Source organism: Anser brachyrhynchus, assembly GCF_964034855.1.
Source record: "Anser brachyrhynchus genome assembly, chromosome: 14".
In the NCBI taxonomy this organism is placed as follows: domain Eukaryota; kingdom Metazoa; phylum Chordata; class Aves; order Anseriformes; family Anatidae; genus Anser; species Anser brachyrhynchus.
This window is the reverse complement of record NC_137709.1, coordinates 177,604-203,577: the sequence shown is the minus strand read 5'-3', so window position 1 is coordinate 203,577 and position 25,974 is coordinate 177,604. Positions and strand designations below refer to the sequence as shown.

Genomic DNA, 25,974 nt, shown 5'->3' with positions numbered 1-25,974 from the left:
GGATTTGTTAATTTTACTGCTAACTTACATCTTAATTAAAAGTACCAACTGTTAGTCCTTGATTGATGAGAATGGTCTAAAGCAGCTGATTGTTGTATTGGGATTGGGAGCAAAAGCTGGAATGTCTGTAAATAAATGCTGTTTGGTACTTTGTGTAGCCCAATTTAACCCGATGACCCTTCCTTTTACAAAGGCTTTTTACTTTTAAAATAACTGTGGTTATGGTACGTGGAAGACTAATAGAAGCTTATCTATTGAAATGAGCAGTTTTATTGGTTTGTCATGGGTATGAACATATAGATTTCTGAAAATATGTGTATTGGGGCCAGTATCCTTTCGCTGTTGCAGTTAACTAATGAATTTTTACTTCTACTTTGCCTCACCCAGTTGGCCAGTCGGTACTGAAAGACATGAGTAAGGTGAGGAAGCTGAAGCAGTCAGGTGAACCTTTTCTCCAGGATGGCTCTTGCATCAATGTAGCCCCACATCTGCACAAGTGCCGGGAGTGCCGTCTGGAGCGGTACCGCAAATTTAAGGAGCAAGAGCAGGATGACTCAACTGTGGCATGTCGTTTCTTCCATTTCCGGAGGTGCTCAAATCCATCCTTCCTTCCTTCATATGTACTTTATGCACAGAGCTCGGACCATGTCCAAGCACAAAGTATTTGTGTTTTACTTACTTAACTTGCTTGGGTACAATAATGAAGATTTTGAGTATCTTGCGTTTCTCTGCATCACCTGACTGGCATTTCCTTGCTCAGGCGGAGAGGTGAGGGAAGAGCTGTTGCTGGAATGTACAGCTGTATGACAGTAGGAGAGGTGCTAAATCCAGCCTTGGGAGATTGAATTTGCTTTATTGGGTAGCAGTTTTTGTATGCAGTAACTGTTCTCTTGCCCTGTCATAAGGAGTTCGGAACAGAGAGAAAATTTTAATTTAGTTAAGTGATGCGATATTGCCAGCATGAAACTGATGTTTGACTCAGTTTTGTAAGTTGAGTACAAAACTGATTTCTAGGAGCAGGCTGCTGCCTGTATTTTCTGTGTGTAGTGCATATGCTCCTTTGCAGTTCGTGTTTCTCTTCATCTTCCTTATCTGCCTATTGTAGCAAGCGCAAGACATCATTTGAAAAAAGATGTGTACTCGCTTTTGGACATTTAAAGGACAAAGAAAATTTTTAGTATGTGCCACCCCTAAGGATTATAGCTGCTGCTCTTCCTGAACTTGTTAAAAATTAAACTAGCTTTGAGATTAAAGTCAAAATTATTTTTGCTGAAAAATGAAGTTACTTTTAATAATGGCAGGAGACGTTCAGGCTTCTCTAAGTTACATTGTTACACCTTTTACTACATGAAGACTAGGAGCATCAACTGCTACTGATAGAACAGTTGTCTCATCTCTGGGGAGAACAGTGTCAAGAAGAGTAGGTACAATAAGGATTTTTGTCTCTTCTAATGTGAACTGGTAGAGCAGTTGTTAAGTGCTAGCAGTACTAGCCAGAATTGAAATACTGGTTTCCCAAGAGTTGGGAAATAACTTTCTGCTGAGTTAAAATAGAGAACGAACCATGCACTATTTTACAAGCAATATCATGCAGCAGCCCAAATAATTTTAATTTTATCATCTCATTCTATTGATAGTATAGAATTATACCAATCTGTAACAATCTCTCATGTGGAATTTCACACCAACACATACTCGGACCTGGGCATCCCTTTTGGTGGGTTTTGCAGCCATTGCCTTTGTGTACCTTATTCTCTGCTTTATTTGGATTTGCATAATAATTTTACTGGCTGTAAATTATTGTACTGTAACTCAAGCCTTTTTCCCCTTTCTGGATCTATATTTTGACGTAGATTGCATTATAAATTAATTAAAGGTGGTTAACAAGCTTACTTTATCCTGTTTTCTGCAGGCTGATATTTACCCGGAAAGGTATTCTACGAGTAGAGGGTTTCTTGAACCCACAACAGAGTGACCCTGATGCCATGAGTCTGTGGATTCCTTCCTCCTCCCCTGCAGAGGGGATTGATTTGGAGACTTCAAAATACATCCTGGCCAATGTTGGAGACCAGTTCTGCCAGCTTGTTATGTCAGAAAAGGAGGCAATGATGATGGTGGAGCCACATCGTAAGCTGGGTTTTTGACATGTTTTTTATCCATCTTCTCTTTGTGACGTATACAATGCAATGGAAGAGTTAAATGAGTAACATAACTTTTTGTCAAAATGCTTCTCATTTTCTTCAAACGAGAAGGCTATATTCACTTCTTTTGGGTGTGTGTAATTGTGTAAATGCTATGTAATCCCATCAGAATTTAGGATTTTTCTTTTGGATCAGTGCAGCATTTCTACAAGGGAAGCTAACGGTAACTTTCTCAGACATCATTAATTGATTGTTCAGTAAGCAAATGCAGAAATTAGCTGACCCATGGTCCTAAGAAAATAGAAATGAATGCTTTTCATGTTGATGAGCTTCACTTTAATGAGCATCTTTTTTTTTTTTTTGAATACTTCAGTCCTATTATGCTCCAGGGACATCACATAAAAGCACAGAGTTTTCTGTGTAAAGAGTAGCGCACACATTCAGTGTGCAAGTACTCAGCTAAGGAACTGGTTGACAGCATTGCCACTACAAGGGGGAGTGTGTTTGGAACAAACTTCCTCAAGGTATCCAGTTCAGCCTATCATATTGATAGCTCTGTCTGATTTTTCACTTCAGTTCCTGGAACTTATGAGGGCATCCATTTGGAGAGGACTACTACTTCAGCAGATTTCTTAGTTCAGAATCCAAAGAACGGATAGTCATCCAATTAATGAAGTTAAATACTCCTTCCTTATAGTTTTATATGTTCACGTTATTTGTTCACAAAGCTAGCAGAAGTTTTATAATTTTCCTGTAACTTCCATGAAATTCAGTCTCTACAGAGCTTTGTGATGTGCCCCATTTCCCTGTAGTGTGTGTGTTTTGGGATTTAACCTTACAACCTCTTAGAAATGGGGATTTTAGTAGTGTCAAAGGACTAGCAACCCAAAGAATGTCTCGATGTAAAAAGTATGTATTTCTATACTCTGCCCCCAAGTCATGTTTCTGTGAATTGCTTGTCAATGTTACTGTGATATTCTCAAATTAGATGAGAGACATACAAAATGTCAAAGCAATGATTCCTAATGTTCCTTCTATTTTTAGAGAAAGTGGCATGGAAGCGAGCAGTACGTGGTGTGAGGGAAATGTGTGATGTATGTGAGACAACACTCTTCAATATTCATTGGGTTTGTCGCAAGTGTGGGTTTGGGGTCTGTCTGGACTGCTACCGGCTGAGGAAGAATCGTCCACGTAGTGGTGAGTACTGTTTTTTTTCCTTACTGTCATCTACAAAATAGCTGGCTTTCAGTGGGGATAGTTTCTGGGAAGTTGCTTAAGCTTTTGTAGGGGAGTTGATAAGTACCAACATGGGAGTCTGTAAGTTTGGAACTTTAGCACAGCTGCCTTATATGTTGCTGTTCCATTCTCCATTTCTTTAAATAACTGCATTTTATCTATTTGGTTAGAGTTTTTATGTTAAAATTGTGACATCAATAGGCATAGGTTGTGTACTGAGGAAGACTGCTGTCTAGTTCTATCTTTTCCTCAGATAGCAAAAGAAGAATTAAATAATACTATGCCTGGTCTGAACCATCACAAGATGGACTAGTAAGCAGACACTACAGAGAACTACTTCCTGTACAAAGGAGGTTTTGGAATGTTTTCTTTTCTTGATTCCTTAACGCTTTTGTAATTCAGGAAAACTTCAGTAACTTTGATTTCTAACAAATAGAGAATGTTTTTGCAGAAGTGAGGATCAGGTGCTTTTGTGTATATTTGTATTGAGACAGCTTTGGTAGTATGGATGCTGACAGTAGCCAATCTTAATAAATGTAAATCTACTAATGACAGTTACGTGACTATATGAAGCAGACGTACAAAATACTAAAGATAGTGAGTACTGCTATCTGCTCATTATAATAAAGATTCCTGAGAGCACTGAATTATAAAAACAATGGGTTTTAAAATTAGCTAAAACTTCCCCTATTTTTGTATAAGGGAGAAATTACTGCCAGAGTACACCAGAAAAGAGCATACCAGTCTTTAAGATGTAGTTAACCAGGGTATAACGGAAATAATTGAAAGAAAGTAGAATAGGGGTTTTTTGCATTTGGCACTGTACATGTTTGGAAAAGGCATTTGGGACTGAATATGCCACTGACAGAATGTGGTATAAAGACTTTCATGATTCAATGGCAGTGGTCCTTTAACACCTTCTCCTCTCACATTATAAAATAATAAATGCGTTATCCATGCTAGGTTAAAATAAAGATGTCTTGGGCACATGGGAAGTTTGTATTTGGTGGTGTACAGAGGAGGGTCAATACAGAAAAGATTGATATTTCACAGTGCCAAATAATTGTGGTGTGTGTATTGCTTATGAACAGCTTCCTGAAAACAGTATTCTAATTATGGTTTATTAGTAAGTCCGAAATTTTGGGATGGGCCAAAATGTACAACAAAGGCATTACCTTAAACACAATTACTTGCCTTAAGAGGCTTCAGAACATTGTGATGTAGAAACAACCTGTGCAGATACCAGGTCTAAAGGACCCTGAAATGAAGTTGTATATCATAGAATCATTCAGGTTGGAAAAGGCCTGTAAGATCATCCAGTCCAATGTTTAACCTAGTACTGACGAGTCCACCAGTAATATCATCCTTTTCATCTTCTACTCCTCTTTTTACTGCATTTTTAAAGAAAGAGAATGTTGTGCAGTTTATGCAGTAATGTGTATGTAGGCACAACTTGGTTTAGAATCTGAAGTAATATATATTTGTCAGGCTGCTTTTCAATCTATTTATTTGTTACTTTTTAGCCTTATTAAGCAGATATAGTCACAAGAAGGCTTAGTTTCTTCTTCCCGAAACTGATATGCAAATACTTGTGGAAAAGTTTGGGAGATGATGACGTGAAAAGTTAGAATTGCTATACAACTTAGGAAAGTAATATGAGAACAACAGTGATCTTCAAAAATTGAGGCAAGAAGCAAACATTTTTAGGTGATAGAAAATAGTGAACTCCTAAAGATGAAGGGAAAATTAATGTGGTAGCTTTTTCTGGATGCAAAGAAGTTGCTGTATATCATGTTCTAATGATCTGTATTTATAGTTTATTTCTGAGATCCCCAGGTTAATCTCCTGCACTGTAAAGAATCTGAAGAAACAATATTGATGCATTGTATTGTAAAGTTCTAGTGACTTTTTAAAATAAATTTACTTTTTTGTGTGTCTTTATTCCAGAGACAGAGGAGATTGGTGATGAGGAAGTGTTCTCATGGCTGAAGTGTGCAAAGGGTCAGTCTCATGAACCAGAGAATCTCATGCCAACACAGATCATTCCTGGTACAGGTAATGCTTGAAACCTGGAAATTTATAGTTAAGGCCTTGTTTTTAGATTTCTTTACATGTGATATTAAAAAACTAAACTTTATTCCAGCCCTTTATAATATCGGAGACATGGTTCATGCAGCACGAGGCAAATGGGGTATTAAAGCCAATTGTCCGTGTATTAATCGGCAGAACAAGTCAGTGTTGAGACCAGCCGTCACTAATGGAATATCACAGGTATGTAATCTTGGGCTGTAATCACTTCGTTTGACACTACATTTTAAAGATCTATTAGAATGTTAGATTGTTTAGGCTAATCTACTGTGAAACACAGACTTTATTTTCTCGGTGTGTGTTAGAAGTGTCTTGGCTAAGCGAAATTAATCCAGGATGCTTTTCAGGGGTGTATGCTGTAATTGTTATTTACCAAATGGATATCACAGAATCATCTAGGTTGGAAGAGACCTCCAAGATCACCTAGTCCAACATCTGACCTAACACTAACAAGTCCTCCACTAAACCATATCACTAAGCTCTGCATCTAAACGTCTCTTAAAGACCTCCAGGGATGGTGACTCAACCACCTCCCTGGGCAGCCCGTTCCAATGCCTAACAACCCTTTCCGTAAAGAAGTTCTTCCTAATATCCAACCTAAACCTCCCCTGGCACAACTTTAGCCCATTCCCCCTGGTCCTGTCACCAGGCACGTGGGAGAACAGACCAACCCCCACCTCACTACAGCCTCCTTTAAGGTACCTGTAGAGTGCGATAAGGTCGCCCCTGAGCCTTCTCTTTTCCAGGCTGAACAATCCCAGCTCACTCAGCTGCTCCTCATAAGACTTGTTCTCCAGACCCCTCACCATCTTCATTGACCTTCTCTGGACTCGCTCGAGCACCTCGATGTCCTTCTCGTGGCGAGGGTTTGAGCTAATACTTCTTATGTATAAGTTTGAGCAGGAAGCCATTCATACTGATGCTCTATCTTAAAACAATCTAGTGTGAGTAGTTTGTGGTTTGTGTACTTTGTTACGGTTCCTGAATGGTATGCTGAATCTAGAGGAGTTTCATTACTGCTCACACAAAAATCCTCCTGTAAGAAGAAAATTTAAAAGTCTGGGCTTGCGTTAAAAAATTTGCTAAGTAGTACACGATAAAGTTCATGTCACAATGCAAGGTCTAATATACGGAGATGACAAGCTTCTGTACTCTGCTGCTACATAAGCACAAAGGAATTCTTCTGTTAGTTTGAAGCAAACAAAGAAACAAAAACACAAAAAAAAACCCAGTGCTTTAGATAAATAAAATGTTTTCAAGTCGAACTCTTCCCTTTTTTCAGCATTTAGCAGATGTTTATATCTTTGTTTTAGCTTCCGACTGTAAATGCCAGTGCATCAGTCCCTGGAAGTGAGAGCACCTTTTCCACTGGAGCAGGGACAGCAGGAGCAGGGCAGCTAGAAGTGGACAGTGTACCAAAATCTGAAGCAAATGATAGTAGGACAGAAGAACCTGCAAAAACAGAGACATTATCAACCAATAACACTGCTGAAACAAAGACTAACAGACCACTTTGTCCAGAAACAGCCCCATCATCAGCCTTACACTGGCTTGCAGACTTAGCAACACAAAAAGCGAAAGAAGAAACAAAAGGTGAGCAGAACACATCCATTCTGGGGTTGGAAATAAAAAATAAACATTAATGTGCTGCTTACTTGCTATTCCTTGTGAGAGTGTACATTCTTAAATAGAAAAGAATGTTTTTTCTTCCTTTGCCTCTGGAAGCAGATTTTTTTTTACAGGCCTTAGGAATATGGAAAACTAGGAAGATGATATTGCTAAAGATAAAAATACTGTCTTGTCACTCCCAGTTTATCTCAGTGCTGATTCTTGTGTTTATTTTCTAAGTAATAAGCAGCTGGTATCCTGATGTAAAGTGATAGTAATTAATTTCAGATGCAGATTTGTCAGTTTATGAACTATTGAAGTAAACAAAGCTGTTCAGTGTGCAATCTGAAGAGTGCATTTCCTAAGAATATAGAGATTAGAGTCTACTTGAAGAGTCAAATGAAAGCTTAGAACTTCTTTAAATACTCAGTAGACTGAGAGTGTGATTCCCATATGAAAATAATTGTTTATAATATACACCTCAGAGTTGTCAAAGGTAGCATGACTAAAACAGAATTATTCCTGTCCACATGTCTAGTAGGAACTGCTTTATATGTCCGTCTTAAATGCTCTTGAATTTTTGCAGTGCCTAGCAACTGTAATATTTTGACTGTAGTTAAAATTTGAAATACTTTATATTGAAACATTAATTCAGAATGTCTAGGAAATGTTTTTTAATTAAGCCTGCTACAAAGTTATGGCTTCTTGTACATTAAACACTGTCGGATCAGATAAACTACTGTGCTGCTCGAAACCTTAACAGCATGCTAAGAGTAAAATCTATCTGACCTGATGTCTTTGTCATTCTCTTCAAGGTGTCCATTCACTGTTGGGGTGATAATGTACCAAAAAATTATGTCAATACTATATTTAATGCAAGAAGAACTCATTTCAGAGGACTTTGTGGTCATTTGAAATTTGTCCTTTTTTTCCTCATTTTGATATTTTTCTTGCAGAATCAGGATCACTGAGGTCAGTGCTTAATAAAGAATCCCACTCACCCTTTGGATTGGATTCCTTCAACTCCAGTACAAAGGTTTCCCCGCTAACCCCAAAGCTGTTTAATAGCCTGTTGTTGGGCCCAGTGACGTCTAGCAACAAAGCAGAAGGCTCCAGCCTCAGAGATCTGCTACACACAGGGCCAGGAAAGCTTCCTCAGGTCCCATTAGACACAGGGATTCCCTTTCCTCCAGTCTTTTCTGCAGCTTCTACGGTAAGCAATTTTGTATTCCTTCAACAATGTCTGTTATAGGAAGGAATTTCATGGCGATCTAACAATTTTAATCTAAATTTTTTTATAGTATCATATTCTCAAATGTTGAAACAAATGTAATATCTAGCCAGGCCCACCACCCTACAAAGTTGTAGAGAATTTTGATGTTCATTGTTAGTTTTTATTTTGGTTTGCTGATGTCATGGAGAAGCTATTCCTTCCCAGAGACCAAGAAAGTGAGTTATGTATAGCCTTTAAATTGTTTAACTGATGATCAGCATTCCTATAAAAGCTCACTTTAAATTTTGGATCTTTAAAAGCATTGCAAGAGCATACTCTCCAAAAAGGCAAAAACTTGTGAGCAATCAGTTCCTTAAAAAGCTTAAATGCCTTTCAAGTATATGTAAGATTGTAAATGAATTTAAGATGTGTTTAGTATTTCTGGAGGCTTGCTTTGGAATAAAGATACTTTGTTTCTCTTTAATTTGTTTTGGAGGAAATAACCCTAAAAAAATAAAAACAACCAACAAATCAGTGGTGCTTGAAATACTTAAAAGCATTTAGTTCAAGAGAAGGGAAGGTCCCATGGGATTTATCAAGACTTAGGTCTTCCTAGAAGACTTACTCCAAAAGCCCAGGCAGATAGAATGAGGGAAGATGATGAAATGGCTTGTCTCATTGCAGATTTTTTTTCCTACATGTCAGATTTGGGGAATGGAACCTTAAAAATTGTTGTTTGCTATTAGTAGAGGGAACTGTAACTCTAAGGGAAAATATGTCACTGCTACAGGAAAGTGAATCCAAAAATACTATTTTCTCCTCTCATCACTGAGTACAAGCTACAATGTTGTGATCACGTTTTAAAGCAAGTTATTCCTGCAAGGCATGAGAGGGCCTGTCTCAGTTTGTATCTCTGTCCTCACAACTGTATGCATTTTCTTATCACCTTTAATCAGATTTGTTGTGTGCTTTATTTTTTTTTCACGTTCTTGACCTCTGGTCTTCTTCCAGTATAAGAGATGTAGTTAAGTTGTTGCTTGTATCAACAAAAGGCATTTAAGTTGTTTCTGTTATGTTTGTTTCTGTTATGACCCCCATCACTTTCTTATTACTCACATTCCTGTTCAGGAATCCTACAATCTGCTTGTAGCAGGTTATTTTAAATTATACCATAGTAAAACAGGAGCATATCTGTTTCTGTTCTTACTGGATATATGCCTGTGTCTGTACTGATTTGTTTACTGCTGCATGTTTTTCTGATAGCAAAATGTTCGTGACTGAAAGCTGAATGAGAGCAGATAATGTCTGCTGTTGCAAGATGAAACTTACCTCTGGGTTTACATCTTCTAGGGGGCCAAAGGTAAAGCCAGCCTGCCTAACTTTTTAGACCATATCATTGCTTCTGTGGTGGAAAATAAGAAGACATCTGATGCTGCAAAACGAGCTAGTAATTTAGCTGACACGCAAAGAGATGTGAAGGAAATGGTAATGGGCTTAAATGTTCTGGATCCACACACTTCCCACTCTTGGCTTTGTGATGGTAGGCTCCTTTGTCTTCATGATCCTAGCAACAAAAACAACTGGAAGATCTTCAGGGAGTGTTGGAAACAAGGCCAGGTGGGTGATCACAAATTGCCAACCCTTACAGCTTAAAAGTATCCTGACAGTTTAATCTCTACCTTTTTTAATGTGTCCATTCAAACTTTGGCCAGTTGCTCCTGGGTGCATATGATGAACAAGGATTTCAACCGTAGCACTGTAAACAGGGGACACAGCAGCCCTGTCCACTGCATGCTGAACTGACTCAAGCACATGTGCTGTTCTCAGCTTGACAGCCTTTTGAGTTGTAGTGTGATTTGTGCTGAACCTGCTCTGCCACAGCCCATTAGTGAATCCATTATGATTCATTCCTGCATGTATCTACCCCATACTTGATGCTTTATAGCCTCAGGAAAAGGTTCATTCTTCCCAGCTGCAGCATGTACAAGAATACAGGTGCTGCATGAAACAAGTTCTGCCAGAACTTTGGGGTATAGTGATGGCAGTGACTCATCCTGAGCCTGCAGCCTGTATGAACCCAAGTATTGCTTTGGATTCAGCATCTCGTGTTGAGCACGCTACTGGATTGTCTGAGTGGTCATTGACTGATGAGGTCTTCAGTCAAGAGAGAGGACTTAGACCTGCTGCCAGCATAGCCGCTATTTCAGATTTTAGTTTGTAGTGCTGCAGTTCTTAGACTTCTCCAGAGAGTCATTAATATTGGCCTGGTCAGGCAAGCTAAAGCTTAAGAAATGGGTAAGTAACTGCTGCTACTCAGGAAGCATACCCGTAGCACTGACGGATTTTGGTGTCCATCAGTGTTCAAACTGTGTTCTTAGCATTTGGTTCCACAGCTACCTTTGACACTGTTACCTTCACTGACTACTCGGAATTGAGACCATTGGTGCTAGATTGGTATGTCCCTCATCTTCTCTTCTGGGGAAGTTCTTGTTGTCAGCTGTTCTGTTGTTATTGTTCTAATATTCTTGGAACTAACATTCCTTACTTATTTTGGGTTGCTCGCAAGACATACACGCTGCTGAGCTGTGACAGAGGAGCAGATCAGGCTTCACGTTCCTCTTTTGGAACTCAGAGTCCATTCCTGACAGTGGAAGAGTACTTCCCAGTGAACTTTAGCATGTCCCATGGGACTACACATTCTTTGCATCCACTAGGCACATGTGTAACTAGCATGTACCCATGAGAACTGCAAAGAGGCTTGTGCCACCGCCAACCACAGATCAAACAGTTCCTTTTGTTGATTCCACTAGTCAGCTACTAATAAATGTTAGGGTCTACTGTGCCTCCCTTGTCTGACTAGAAATGCAGCCTGCTGCTGGTATTGCCAGCTTTCCCTCTAACTGCAGTTGTCGTCTTGTCCTCCTGGATTCTTCCCAGAGTGCACAGGGACCTCATTTTTTTTTTGAACCTGTTGCATCTTTCTGAATTATGATTTCCGATTGGTTTTTTGCACTCCTGTGTTGTCAGTCATCTGCCTGTCTTGGCTAAGAGCTGTTAAATATCTGGTCAGTATGCTCTGTCAGTTTTCTCTATCTATCAGCAAATAATATTCTCCCTCTGAAGAGAATCCTAAATAATTTGGCAGCTACTGACAAAACACTTGCTCATCGGTATCTGTGCAGATTAGACTGGCTTTATCACCAGGTTCAAGATGCTGCATGCTTCCATGAGGTCCTTAATTGTTAATGAATCTTGAGATTCTCCTGATGGAGTCTAGAAATGGGATTACTGATTTTCTGTCAGATGAATGTGTATCTTCCGGTGCGCATCACCTTCTAAGCTGGTGCAGACTCTGAGGCTTTGGCCACAACGGTCACGTTTATGTACTGTTTGTGAACCTCTGTTTTAGGCTTTTCCCCCAAATGTGCTAGGGATGCTTTTTGCATGGTTTTATCGTTCCGAGGCCCCTTTCATAGCAACAGTCCTGTGCTTATTCAAGGATTCTCCAGTGATGTTGGGCTCACATGAGTTTACTGCTGAAAGGCAGAAAGCAAGCTAAGAGGAACTCTTACTCCTGCACCAGACAGAGCAGGTGACCCAGGTGTTGCTGTTTTTTAGCAAGGTCATTTTAAACAGAGTTTCTGAGAGCAGAGATGCTCTCAACAAACTATGTTTTGTCACAGTTCTCTTTCAACTGAATCCACAGCCCAGGTGCCCCTTTGAAAGTGAAGTCAAAGAACATGAATTCCACCCCAAAAAAATCACCTTCCCTTTTCCTGTTCTGTGGGTTGAAAAAGGCTAATTGGAAAGTCTTAAATATCCCCTGGCCCCATAAATGCACCCTAGGCACTAGATCTGAGCCATATGAAAATCTTAGCCATGGTAGCATCCCAAACTGGTAACAGAGAAAGTTATTTTTCCTTAATGTTTGGATAACAAATGGCACTCCTAGTGTCATTCAAGATGAGCAACATTTTTCAAATACTATGTCTTAGAAATTGTCAGAAGTTAAACTACGTCTTATCCCAGGTTTTACTGGAAGACCATAGGATTATTTCTTTTTGGAGCTGTTTTTCCAGAGCGTTTTGCTGTCCTGAATGCAGTTCTTGCTCAGCTGGGGATACTGTTACATGATTCTTATCCTTATAGAAACATGTTCTTTTCTGAGTTTTTATGCTAGGTGCTCTCTCTCCCTCCCGCCCGCTCTCTCTCTCCAAGGTGGTGTTGGAGGTTTTTGTTTTCTCCCTGTTTTCTGAGAGCAGATCTAGCACAAAATGTATACCAAACAAGTCTACTGTCTTTTTATCTTGCAACCCTAGCAGTGTTCCTCACTAGAGAGAGAACATTTTCTTTCTTTCATGGGAAATTCTCTGCTTAATAGCTGGAAGGGTTCTACTAGGTTTTCTGTTCTTGTTATTATGTTCAAGTGGTCAAGTGAATACAGCAGGGAACAAAATATGTCATTATTTGCCTGGGCTGAAGAAGACTAGCTTATCCATCAGCTTAAAGTCTACCTGGCAGGAGTTTCCACCCATCCTGTGAAAGGTACTGTGATTTCTTCCTCATCAATGATCCTTATTTTTTTGTAGAATATGACTGAAGTCTATCCATTGCTTTAATGTTACAGTCCTTACTGTGATCGGGGAATATATTTAAATTTGGGATTAACATAATCTGCTCTGTCATTTTAGGGAAGTTTGCTACTTGTCAGGGACTTACATATTGGAAATGGTAGAACGACTGCCAAGTCTTATATGTTAGACATATTACCTCAGACATTTACCCCCTGCTGCTTTTCCACATAGGCACAAACAATACTTCTGGGAAGACCTGGACAGTATCAAGAGTCAATATATGGCTCTGGGAGTACTGGTCAAACGCATGTGGGCCAGGTGGTTCTCTCAGTCTTACCAGTGAGGGAGAAGTACCTGAAGAAGGGTGGACTGATCCTGCAAGCCAACTGTTGTTTGTGCGTCTGGTTTCAACAACAGGGTTTTGGGGTTTTATTGTCATGGGAACCTTTCTGAGCATCAGGGACTTCTTGGAAGACCAGTGGGATAAAAGCATCTTTGCTAACAGGCTGGCCACCCTGATTAGGAGAGCTACAAACTAGGAATGACAAGTGAGGGAGAGGATAGCTTTGAGATACAAAAAGGAGTTAGCTGACTGGGTTGTCAAACAAGCTATGTGGGGTGATGTGAACAGGAAGGCTTTCATACTCAACAAAACAGAAATGAAAGGGGGTCCACCTCAAACCTGTTCCAAATAAGGAAATGTCTATATCACAGCATTTTGAGGAAAGCTGTCATACCATTTCTTGGAAATCAACAAGACCTTTCTGAAGTGCCTGCACACTAAATGCATGCATCGCGAGGAACAAAATAGGAAGAATTAGCATAGGGTTGCAGGGCCACAGTCTCGTTGGTATAACAGAAGTGATGGAATAACGCAACAGAGTATGGCAAGGGATAGGTACAGACTGTTCAGGAAGGACAGGAAAGAAAAGCAAGGAAGGAGTATTGCTGTTTGAGAGACCAGCTGGAATGTGTGAAACTGCATGAGAATGGATGATGAGCCAGTTGAGAGCTTACGGGTCAGGGTTAGCAGGTAGACTGGACTAACGTGAGTAACATGATGATTAGTATGTTCTCTCCACCACCTGATCAAAAGGAAGTGATGAGGCCTTCTTCAGACATTCATACCATCATCAAACAAACTGATGAAGTACAAACTAGATAGGTGGGCAGGGAGGTGGGTTTAAAACTGACTGAAGTGCCATGCTCAGAGATTCGAGATCACTAGCACGAAGTCCATCTGGAGGCCAGTCACTAGTGGTGTACACTAAGAGGTCAGTATTGGGTTGAGTACTATTTCACGGAATCACAGAATGGGCGAGGTTGGAAGGGACCTCTGAAGATCATCTAGTCCAACCCCCCTACTGAGCAGGATCACCTAGAGCACCTTGCGCAGGATGGCATCCAGGCAGGTTTTGAATATCTCCAGAGAAGGAGACTCCACAACCTCTCTGGGCAACCTGTTCCAGTGCTCTGACACCTTCACAGTAAGGAAATGCCCCCTCATATTCAGCCGGAACTTTCTGCGCTTCAGTTTGTGCCCATTGCTTCTCATCCTGTCACTGGACACAACTGAAAAGAGTCCAGCTCTATCCTCTCAACAGCTTGCCTTCAGAAATCTATATGCATGAATGAGGTCTCCCCTCAGTCTTCTCTTTTCCAGGCTAAACAGCCCCAGTTCTTTTAGCCGGTCCTTGTATGACAGGTGCTCCAGTCCTCTGATCATCTTAGTAGCCCTCCTCTGAACTCACTTCAGTAGTTCTATGTCTCTTTTGTACTGGGGAGCCCAGAACTGGACAGAATACTCCAGTTGTGGCCTCACCAGGGCTGAGCACAGGGAGAGAGTCACCTCCCTTGACCTGCTGGCAACACTCTGCCGAATGCAGCCCAGGATACCATTGGCCTTGGCCACAAGGGCACACTGCTGACTCATGCTCAGTGTGCTGGCCACCAGCACTCCCAGGTCTCTCTCTGCAGATCTGCTCTCCAGCAGGTCACCCCCGAGCCTGTACTGGTGCTTGGGGTTATCCCTCCTTAGGTGTAGGACCCTGCACTTGCCCTTGTTGAACTTCATGAGGTTCCTCTCAGCCCAACCCTCCAGCCTGTTGAGTTCCCTCTGAAGGGTATCAGCCACTCCTCTGAGTTTCACATACTCATTAATGACCTAGACACAGGGACGGACTTCAGCAAGTTTACAGACAGTAAAAATTTGGGAGCAATGGCTGATACATGAGATGGTTGTGCTGTTATTCAGGGAGACCTGAATGCCAGAGAACTGGACCAAGAGGGATCTCCTGACTTTCAACAAGGGGAAATACAAAGTCCTGCACCCCAGGAGGAGTAACCCCATGTAGCAGTACTTGCTGTGGGCTGACCGACTGGAAAGCAGCTTTATCTAGAGGGACTTTGTTATCCTGGTGGACGACAAGCAATGCATCCTCACAACAGAGAAGGCCAATAGCAATTTTGGGCTGCATTAGGAAGAGCTTTGTCAGTGTCAAGAGAGGTGGTCCTTCCCCTTTACTCAGCACTGGTTAGGCCACACCTGGAGCAGTGTGTCCAGTTCTGTGTTCCTAAGTATGAAAGAGACATGGATTTACTGGAGCAAGTCCAGGGAAGGGTCACAAAGATGATTTAAGGGACTGAAGCATCTTTCAGGTGAGAAGAGGCTGACAAAGCTGGGAGTATTCAGGCTGGAGAAGAGAAGTTTTGTTGGAGTGTGTGGAAAATCTTATCAATGTGTATAAATACCTGATGGAAAGTAATGAAGAAGAGGGAACTAGACTCTTTTCAGTAGTGCACACTGACAGGACAAGATGCAATAGGCACAAATTAAAAAAAGGGAAGCTCAACCTGAACACAATAAACAGTTCTTCAGTGAGTGTGCACAAATACTGGAACAGGTTGCCCGGAGTCTTCATTCTTGGAGATATTCAAAGCCCAACTGGAGATGGTCCTAGGCAACCTGCCGTGGCTGACCCTGATTGAGCAGGGCAGCGGAGTTGGACTAGAAAATCTCAAGAGGTCCTTTCCAGACTCTGTGGTTTTGTGTTTTTTTTTTTTTTTTTTCAGAAGTTGGCAGGACTGAAGTAACATGCCCTTTTTGTTTTCTTAACCTTCACTCTTCTGGAGTTGAGGTTTCATTGCCACCTTCTAGATCTTAAAGGCTACGTGACGATATATTTGAAAAACAAAGCAACTTGTGTTATTATTCCCCAAGGGTTTTTTCTTCTTTTTTTTTTTTTCCCCTTCATGGAGAATTTTGAATGAATAGTCATCGTCATTTAGGGAATAAAATGGATACTCATCCTGTTAGAAGCCTTCACGGAACAATCCAGCTGAAGCAGTGTTTAGTTACTGGGGTGTTTTTAAACAGTGTATCTTTACAGGTGCTTGTCTCTAACTTTTTGGATATCTTTGCCTAGAACTCTGATACTACTAGAATGTCTAGGGTCATATGTGCTCCTCGGATTGTACTTAGCTCTTTCTTCATGTAAATAAAACCAAGGTCCACCTTCAAATCATTGCTAATGTGTAAGGCACAGCTTGAAGTTGATTCAACCTTGCACAGACATGTGAAGTGTCATTTGAACATAGGTAGCAGTAAACCTAAAGTTTTTCAGGTGGCATAGTCCATGTACAGTTTCATTTTTTCCCCCTCTTCTCTCTAAGTCTTGCAGCTCTCTAGTGGTTGCAGTAAAGAGACTGAGACCCAAGTCATCGTAAACTTAAAAGTCTTTGGCCAGTGTTGGGAGGATTGTCTGGTATACCTTTTTCCTAGTATTGTTAGTTTAGGAAACGCCTTGAGCATTTATGGGGAGAGGCTACTCAAATCTTGGTTTGGAATGTGTGTATGTGGTTAGTCTAAATATCTTAAAAAATCATTTTGCAAGTAAACAGGTGCTTTTCTACCCCTTGATTTTGTACTAGAGAGTTAATGATGAACCATCATTATACATAAAGAATGAGGGAACTAGTTTAAAAAAAATCATATCAGAATATGAAAATTTCATATTAGTTTGTTTTAATATTCTCGTGCAAATCTCTAGCAATTTCTAGTGGTAGTGGCATTTGTGCTTAAACAGCAGGGGTCGTGGGACTCAAGACAATTCCACAGGTAGATTGACCTAGGATTGCCGGACCTCCACCAAGCTGTTCTCTCTCTCTTCTACAACAGGACAAGAGGAGAAAGTAAGATGTAGCAGCTTGTGGGTCAAGGATAAAGACAGGGAGATCAATTACCAGTTACAGTCACAGGCAAAACAGATGCAACTTGGGAAAAAATAATTAAATTTCTTGGCAATTAATAACAGAGTAAGGCGATGAGAAACAAAGACAAAACTAAAGCACCTTAACTGCACCCACCCGTCCTTTTTCCTAGGCTCAACTTCACTCCTTCATTCCTGCATTTTCTACCTCTTCCCCCCCACACTGAGTGGCGCAGGGTGACAGTGAATGGAGGTGGCAGACAGTTCATAACACTTGATCTCTGATGCTCCTTTTTCCTCACCCTTTTCCTGTGTACCAGTGTGGGGTCCCTCCCATGGGATGCAGTCCTTGATGAACTCCTCCAAAATGAGTTCTTCCCATGGGCTGCAGTTCTTCAAGAACTTCTCCAGCATGGGTCTTTTCCACAGGGTGCAGTCCTTAAGGAACAAACTGCTCCAGTGTGGGGGTTCCTTATAGCCATAGTTCCTTGCAACAAGTCTGTTCCTGTATGAGCTCCTCTCCATGGGGTTGCATTTCCTGCCAGGAGCTTTCCCCTGCCTGGACTCTCCATGGGCCACAGCTTCTTTCAGGCCAGATCTACTTGAATCACTGTGGGCTCATTGACAAGCTGCATTGTGGAGATCTGCTCTGCCATGGTACACTACAGGCTGCAGGGGGGCAGCCTGCTTCTACCATGGTCCCCTCCAAGGGCTGCAGGGGAATTTCTGCTCTGGTGCCTGGAGCACCTCTCGTCTTCTTTCACTGACCTTGGTGTCTTCAGGGTTGTTTCCCTCACATTTTTTTTTCTTGCTCCTTTCTCACCTCTGCATAGTGTTGTGTTTTTTTTTCTTACCCTTTCTTAAATACATTATCACAGAGGTGCCACCAGCATTGCTGATGGGCTCTGTGGTGGGCCTATCCTGGAGCTGGTCAGAACTGTCCATGTCTGGCACAGGGCAGCCCCTGGTCTCATCTCACAGAGACCACCCCTGCAGTCCCCCAGCTACCACAGTCTTGACTTGTAAACCCAAGACACTTGCCTTAAGAAGTCTAACATAGCATTGCTTCTAAGGTAACTGCACATTGCCTGGAACTGAAGCTTGCTCTGATTCTGGCTGTATCTTTGAACAAAAAACAGACATGGGTGAAAATAGATTTGTGGTGTCTTTTATAAAATAGTAGTCAGGAGTCTCAGCTCTAAAGAACGTTTGGCTGCATGTGTAAGAAATTTGGTTACAGTGGAGTAAGCATGCATCTTTGTATTCTCAGCCCGTGCTGGTATCTGGTGTCCATAAGAAGTTGAAGTCAGAACTTTGGAAACCAGAAGCTTTCAGCCTGGAATTTGGAGATCAAGATGTAGATTTGGTGAACTGCAGGAACTGTGCCATAATTTCAGACGTGAAAGTGCGTGACTTCTGGGATGGCTTTGAAATAATATCTAGTAAGTAATATCTATGGCTGACGAGTTTAACTGAGCAGTCTGTCTTGCTACCTTCAACTGCCCCTTTTCCACGTTTTCTCAAAAAAAAAAAAAAAAAGTTCTGGTAGTTATAAGTCTCATCCAAAGAAGCCATTGCTCCTTAGATGTTGCGCACCCTAGAAATTATTTTATTGAAGATGAAGTCTGGGCTGCCAAAGAAAACTTTGGCATGTTATTTTGATATGTCAAAAGGTGATCCATTTAATGGGAAACTACTTTTTTGAACTTTCCTCAGTGAAATTAATCATCACTTACCATTATGAAGACAGTAAGTGATTTGACAACCCTTGCTCTACTTCCAACATTTATTTTAAAATTAAAGGGAACCTGCAAAGCTAAAACAGACTGAAGGTTTTGAAACTAAAACTTAGACTTGATGGAACACACCAACTAAATAAAATACTTTTAAGTTTATATAAATTATGAATAGCAACGCTGTATAAATATTTCATGTGATAACGCATTACTAATGCTTGAGTTCTGCTTTGAGAAATCCTTCTGTCAAGTGTGCATGTAGAAGCTAACCAGTTAAAATTCCTGGGGATAAAACCACTCTGTCTTCTGCTGGTCAGATTAAACAGCTTCTGAAAAGCAGGGAACACTGTTTTAGATTGTACACACCTATATCAGTGGTCTTATATTTGCACATCTTAGGGTTGTGACGGTTTGTTACAATGCTGTTGGTTGTAGAACTGTTATCTATAAAATGATTTCCACATTTACTATGTGTACGTGAGAAAAGTTTTGAACTATTGGACAGCTTAATGGAATGCTTATTCAACAGCAAACAAGGTTATAGATTTTTAGAATCCCAATATTCCCTTCCCTAGTCATGTCTAGTCAAAGAACTGGCAATTTTGGGCTTTTTAAAATGTGGTTCCAAGTACACAGTCTTGTATTTTGTATCATTAAATTTCATGCTATTTCCATTATTACTCAGAAGTAAATGGCCTAGAGGGATATAATGGTATAGTCTTTCTCTGTATTAACTGTAATTGGCAAACTTCACAAACTTTTCACTTTTTTTTTTTTTTTTTTGCCAGGGTAATTTGTGAAAGTCTTCAAGAAATGTTATTTCTAGTTTGTCTCTAGATAGGTTCTTTTTAGCAAAATCTACTGTTGAATTCCTTTTAGACAATGCCTTTACCACACTTTGTATGAGAAATGTTAGGGATCCAGGTTGGAAAACCTTATTATTTTTGCAAGTTTATTTTAAATACATTTCATTTATTGTTTTTCAGCCAAATGCAATCTCCAATTTAGAAGAGTATTATTTGCTGTTAGTCCAGAGTTTTCACATACTGACTTACAGAAAAATTGGGAATTATATAATGATTTTGACTTTTCTGCATTACATGAATTTTAGTTTTCTCAAATATGTGGATTTTTTTTTTCATACTGTCATTTAGCTATTGAAGAGATGCAGAACAGCCTCTTAATTTGGAGCTGGTATTGAGATGATCCCTTAATTATGCTATATGATAGTTTATTTTAGTTAATTTTAATCTTTTGCTTCTTACTTTTAATATCTGTGAGTTCTAAGTGGACTTCTGGCAGTTCTAACTTTGGACCGTTCTTAGACCTGGCTTTCTTTGCTGGTCAGATTTCTGAATTTTGTTCTGTTTCATATAATTTATCAGATCATTATATTCTCCAAGTAGCTGTTCATTCTGTCCTTTCCGGGTAGCCTTCCTACAAGTTTCTTATCCTTCCTTGGAACAAAAATCCTTGATGAATTCAAAATCTTGAATACGGGAAGTTCTGAAACATCTTTAAATTTAAGTCCTTGAGCTTTTCAGTTCACTTGCCTCTCTAAAATGCCTAGCTCATCAGAATTTGTTTTGTTTACATCTGTCATTTTGTTTTACATATATGCAGTTCTTCATTTTCATTTAAAACAGATCATTTTTTATATTGCAAACTAGGGCTGTTTTCTGCAGCCTGTTAATTTGTTATGCAGAAGTGATTCACAGGTCTCCAAGTCCTAGTTTCTTTTTACATACTTTCTCTTCCAGTACTGTCAGCAGCTCTGCTAGCTTACGCAGTCTGATTTTTGTTTGTCTGACAATCCTTGCTATGGTAGAAAATGATAAAGAATGTTACTTTCTGGGGAAAGAAAATGTGGAGGTAGCAGACTGCAGTCAGTCCTGTTTTCCATCTGATGATTTCTTGTAGAGTTGTGAAGAATCTGGTAAAGAGTGAACTCTGCTTCCTCTGTATGTTTTATGCATAGTCTTCTAAACTGCTACATGTATGCACTTCAGAATGCTTTCATAGCCATCCTAGCATCTGAGGCAAACTGCATTTGATGTTGAAACTAAAGTCTGTCTTCCTCAGTAACTGCCTGCTATTTAGCCTTTAAGCATGGTGTATCGTGGCTTCTTGTTTTATACTGAGGTTAGGATTGATTTCAGAGCATTAGACTTTGTTAAAGGCAGTAAGGTAAAATGCTTTGAAAAGCTTGTTTTCAGAATTGAATAAAAACTTTTTTAAAACTTAGTAGCTGTGCAAGATCTGTTAGACTTCTGCTGTAGATAATGACACAACCGCTGTCTAATTGTTACACTGTTATTTGGTTGTAGTATGATAATACTTGTGAGTGCTCCCCCAAGAATCAGGACTCATTTTGCTGTGCAATGTAAAAGGTCTTGCTACAAAAAACATATAGCTTAACCAAGGTCATGTGTCGTGTTAAAAAAAAATATAAAAATGACATGAATAAATCTTAATCTGTTTCTTACAGAGAGGCTCAGGTCAGATGATGGTCAGCCAATGGTACTAAAGTTAAAGGATTGGCCTCCAGGGGAGGACTTTAGAGATATGATGCCTACAAGGTAAGTAAACCTTAGCAGCAATGCACTAGAGATATATTGACAGTAGAGCAGAGGAAAGCATGTTTTTGTTCTCTTTGCTCTCTAGATTTGAGGACTTGATGGAAAATCTTCCTCTTCCTGAATATACCAAGAGGGATGGCAGATTGAATTTGGCCTCTAGGCTGCCAAGCTACTTTGTCCGTCCCGACTTGGGTCCCAAAATGTACAATGCCTATGGTATGTGAGAGTATTTCTGAAGATGTTGATTTTTGTGACTTTCTATTATTTTGAGGGCATATGCAAGACTGGCATTAATCAGAACTTTGAGAACTTATCCTATAGCACACTTCTGTTTTTTTTTTTTTTGCATTCTTCGTGTGATCTATTCCTATGCTAGTCCTCTGATTCTTATATGTGCCTTTTTTTGTGTTGTAGTTTCCAAGCAATGTGATACAAGTTTGCAAACAATTATTATTCAATACATATAATAAGCATAATACTGAGACAGGATTCAATGAAAAGTTGATATCTTTTTGAGATCAAGTGCTACAGTTGAAAGGAAAATTAGCCAGTGGTTAAATGGGCTCAGCTTGGGCTTGAGGGAAGCCTGTCTTGGAGCTGGCTAGAACCACCAGTAATACAGAGCAGCCCTTGGTCTCATTTGGTAGAGGCCAGCCCTGCATCACTCTGCTACCAAAACCTTGCAACGTAAACCCAGTACAGTAATTTCTTTAGTGCTCTTTCAGTATTTAAGATACAGGGATGCAGTGTTTTTTAAGATCTTGAATTCCAATCATATATATATGGCTAGAGTAACAAGTCACCTGAGGACACGAAAGATTTATTGTTTCATATTTTTGGAATAAAATGTTTTAACTCAGTAATCAGGTGTAGGTTAGACTTATGCTGCAAGCCAATGTTTTGTATTTCTGAGAATGTGTTTGTGGGGTTACTTTGCTTTTTTTTTTTTTAGCACAACTGTATGACCACAAATAAAGGATTTAAGAAGTGGAGGGGGGGGGGGGCGGGAATAACGAACTTAGGTAAAGTGAGTGTTTTTTTACAATATTTAAAGGTGTCCAATGTTTTGGTTTATGTATTATTAGACACATAAGTTGAGTGATGAAGGCTCTACACCAAAGAGCCTACACCTAGTTAAGCAATATAAAACTAAGAGTGCAGCAAGAAGCAAAGTAATAAGTAAAGTTTAATTTTTCTTTTTATACTGCTAGTTGCTGACAGCAGCAGGAGTGGATTCATTTTGTTAAATTTATCTTGAATATCAAATTTTCTTTTCCACTGTATAACAGTTCATGGAGGGAATGCTGATAGTATTTTTTAGCATGGAATATAACCCTCTAGTATTTGATCCTCTTTAGATGTATATATCTTAGTCCAAAGAGAGAAAGTATTATGCTTTATTTACTTCAAAACAGAAAGAAAATATTTAGCTAGGTCTGCCTGCAAAAATGTTTTTGTACCTTTTTTACTTTATAGCTGCATTATAAAATAAAGGGGGGAACTAGGAGTAGGAACAGTAAGTTTGCCCGTGGTGAATGAGAATGTCCATGGTGAACTTTTCTAGTGTATTAAATGTATTTCAATCGTAAATATGACTTTGTTTTCTGAATGTGTGGTATAGGGAAGTTCTTAATGATGAGGTAAATTTTTTCCTGTGTTTAGCATTTTCAAGGACTATTCCCATTTTTTCCCATTAAGATGGGAAAATTGTGTTTGAAGCTTAGTTCTTAGTGATATTCAGTTACCTGAAAAAAGACACATTTATAGAAGTTGACCATGGAGAAATCCTATTCTATTCAACAAGTTTTGTGTGTATAGGACCCTTAAATATTGACCAATTTTATATATAAATACCTAAACTGTTTAATGTAAAAATTGACATTGATGATGCTTTTCCCAGCATACTCTGCGTGATTTAGATCAGTAGCAAATAACTATGGAAAGAATGACCCTTCTTTTATTATAAACTACTACTACTGGCAAAGCACAGTTTTGGGTCTGGAGGTTGTAAGAACCCTTACCTGAAGTCAGCAATTAATCTGTGTATTATGAATATGTCCAGTCTGTTTTTTGAACTTACATATTATGTTTATCCATATTTGTATTTTAGTTGTGCTTTCCTAAATCCATGTTAAAACTGTCTAAATTAGTTGTTTGTGGTTGATTATGGTGGGTACTGTACGGTGAGTTGAGCTACTGTTCCCAAAAACTTACATTTTAAATGAGAGAGAGATAATTGTGATGGTGATTCTGAAACACAATGGGTAGTCTCACGGTCATAGTTCTGTTAGTGTTTGCTGATATGACGTTTTTGTAATCTGTTAAATTTCTTTCCCTTGATACTTGCTAGAGGAGATGGTAAAACAAAAAGTAGAGAGAGTGCCATTGAAGGATCAGAGGAAGAGAGGAGAATGTCTTATGTGAGAAAGTGAAAGAATTAAGCAGTAAACATTTGAAGTCTCACTCTAGCCATTACTCATAGCCGCTTTAGAGGAATGAGTGTAAAGGTATAAGCACTTGAGAGTCTACAGGTGTTTTCCTTTACTAAATTGTAATCTGAATTGTTAACAATGATTTGGACAATAACTACTGTGAATTCAGTGGACCATGTGGATTTTACAGCTAAGTATGAAAAAATAATTAACTGCTGGAGGCGTATACTTGTGACAGTCCAATGATGTGGTACACAAAGGATGCTGCTAATACTAGTTATAGCAGATGAGGTTTCTCTTGTACTGCCAAGCGAAGGAAGTCAGTGCCAGAGAACGCATACTACCTACCTGTATTACAAAAGCAAAGTTCCCTACTGCAGATTATATAAATGACCCTCAGGGAGACAAAATTGTTGAGTACAAATTCAGTCTGTTTTTAAAATGCTTGTTTTCTCATAACTATACTTGCTGCTTCTATTTAAAAATAAAAATACTATTTTTCAGTAAACTTTTTACTTATGCCATATATGACATGAAAATTACTACAGCTGCTCCTTGACATTGGTTTCTGCTTTCATTGCTGCATAAAGGCAGCAGATTAGAGAGCTTTTTCAATAAGGTTAATTTTTTAGAAGCTTAAATAGGGTCTTATTTTATTTTACACTATTTTATAGGCTTAATCACTGCAGAAGACAGACGAGTTGGTACTACAAATCTGCATTTGGATGTGTCTGATGCTGTTAATGTCATGGTGTACGTTGGAATTCCCATTGGGGAAGGAACCCATGATGATGGTAATGTTTGAGGAAAGATGTTTTCAGTCCATTAAAAATCAAGTGTATATGTGAAACTATACTTTTTGTTGCTTAAGCTTATTGTAACTGAGAGACATAACCCAAATATTTTTGTTATATTTTTAGTTTGCTACATCTGCAGCGTGTATTTAAAAGCGCAGTAATATTTCATTGGTTCCCAACTGTCAAAGAAGCAGAGCTTTCATAGAAATTAGATGCATGTGCCTCAAGAAAGTAGGAGAAAGGTTACTTTTTCTTCTCCTTATATTTGAATAATTATAGCTAGTTCGGTTTGAATTCATGACTGAGTTTTCTTATTAGTTGTCAATCGTCACACTTCCTGAATTTTAAGGTGAAGCTTGAGGCACTTAGAAAGGGTACTCTAATGCAGCGGTTGCAGTGTGGCTGGATTTAGTGTCTCAAAAGGCTACTTCCTGTTCTGTATGTCAAAAATCAGAAGCTTCACAATCATATTGGTTTCATGTGGATTCCCCTTTCAGAAGTTTTGAAAACAATTGATGAGGGAGATGCTGATGATGTAACAAAGCAGCGAATCCATGAAGGAAGAGAAAAACCTGGAGCATTGTGGCATATCTATGCTGCCAAGGATGCTGAAAAGATAAGGGAACTTCTCCGGAAGGTATGTTTTTGACAAAGTCTTGAGCCTACATGGTATCTTGACAAGCTTAATTAGAGCAGCTGAATGATACAAATTGCTATTGACATCAAGTGCATACATATTTTTACACTGTCTTTGAAGACATTATTTTTTTTCCACAGGTCTTTAGCCTGGTATAGGATCTTCATGCTAATTACTAATGCATATCATGCTAGTTAAGACCTAAATGAACTTGATGAAGTAGCATCCCACTTTGAAATAGTTTAAAGATATGTTTGGTATGTGTTTTGGTACAGAGCTTTTTGTGAGACAGCAGTATCGAGGTACTGTGTCATGGTTCGTTTTCTTTTTTATCTTGTATCTTGGCCCTAGGTCGGAGAAGAGCAAGGCCAAGAAAATCCCCCAGATCATGACCCTATTCATGACCAAAGCTGGTACTTGGACCAGACCTTACGTAAGCGACTCTATGATGAGTATGGTGTACAAGGTTGGGCAATAGTGCAGTTCCTAGGAGATGCTGTGTTCATTCCTGCTGGTGCTCCCCATCAGGTAAGTATGCCAACTCTAGGCCATATTGACAAATCGAATTGAATTAGAAGCACAGTAGAACTGTGACTTCCAAATAACTGTTAGTTATTGTTGCTGATTTGTTTTTCTGTGTATGCAGTTCTTACAGGATCTGTTTGAATTGAATCTTTGTCATTATGTTAGTAAAAATGATAAAAATACCTGAATGATGTGTACTA

The 25,974-nt window shown here is 39.4% G+C and overlaps 1 protein-coding gene across 3 annotated transcripts in view; it reads left to right on the top strand.

The window, feature by feature from the left end:
- The window catches only part of KDM3B (lysine demethylase 3B), a 57,282-nt gene that overhangs the window by 22,646 nt on the left and 8,662 nt on the right, over positions 1-25,974 (top strand). For all 3 annotated transcript variants that reach the window (XM_080555225.1, XM_080555226.1, XM_080555227.1), the window contains exons 9-22: positions 388-589; positions 1,913-2,127; positions 3,186-3,338; positions 5,325-5,432; positions 5,521-5,648; positions 6,779-7,058; positions 8,030-8,286; positions 9,637-9,903; positions 18,339-18,510; positions 21,293-21,383; positions 21,469-21,599; positions 24,490-24,609; positions 25,110-25,249; positions 25,601-25,777. In XM_080555225.1, the coding sequence (XP_080411351.1) occupies positions 388-589; positions 1,913-2,127; positions 3,186-3,338; positions 5,325-5,432; positions 5,521-5,648; positions 6,779-7,058; positions 8,030-8,286; positions 9,637-9,903; positions 18,339-18,510; positions 21,293-21,383; positions 21,469-21,599; positions 24,490-24,609; positions 25,110-25,249; positions 25,601-25,777 (2,441 nt within the window). The remainder of the gene's footprint in view (positions 1-387; positions 590-1,912; positions 2,128-3,185; positions 3,339-5,324; positions 5,433-5,520; positions 5,649-6,778; positions 7,059-8,029; positions 8,287-9,636; positions 9,904-18,338; positions 18,511-21,292; positions 21,384-21,468; positions 21,600-24,489; positions 24,610-25,109; positions 25,250-25,600; positions 25,778-25,974) is intronic.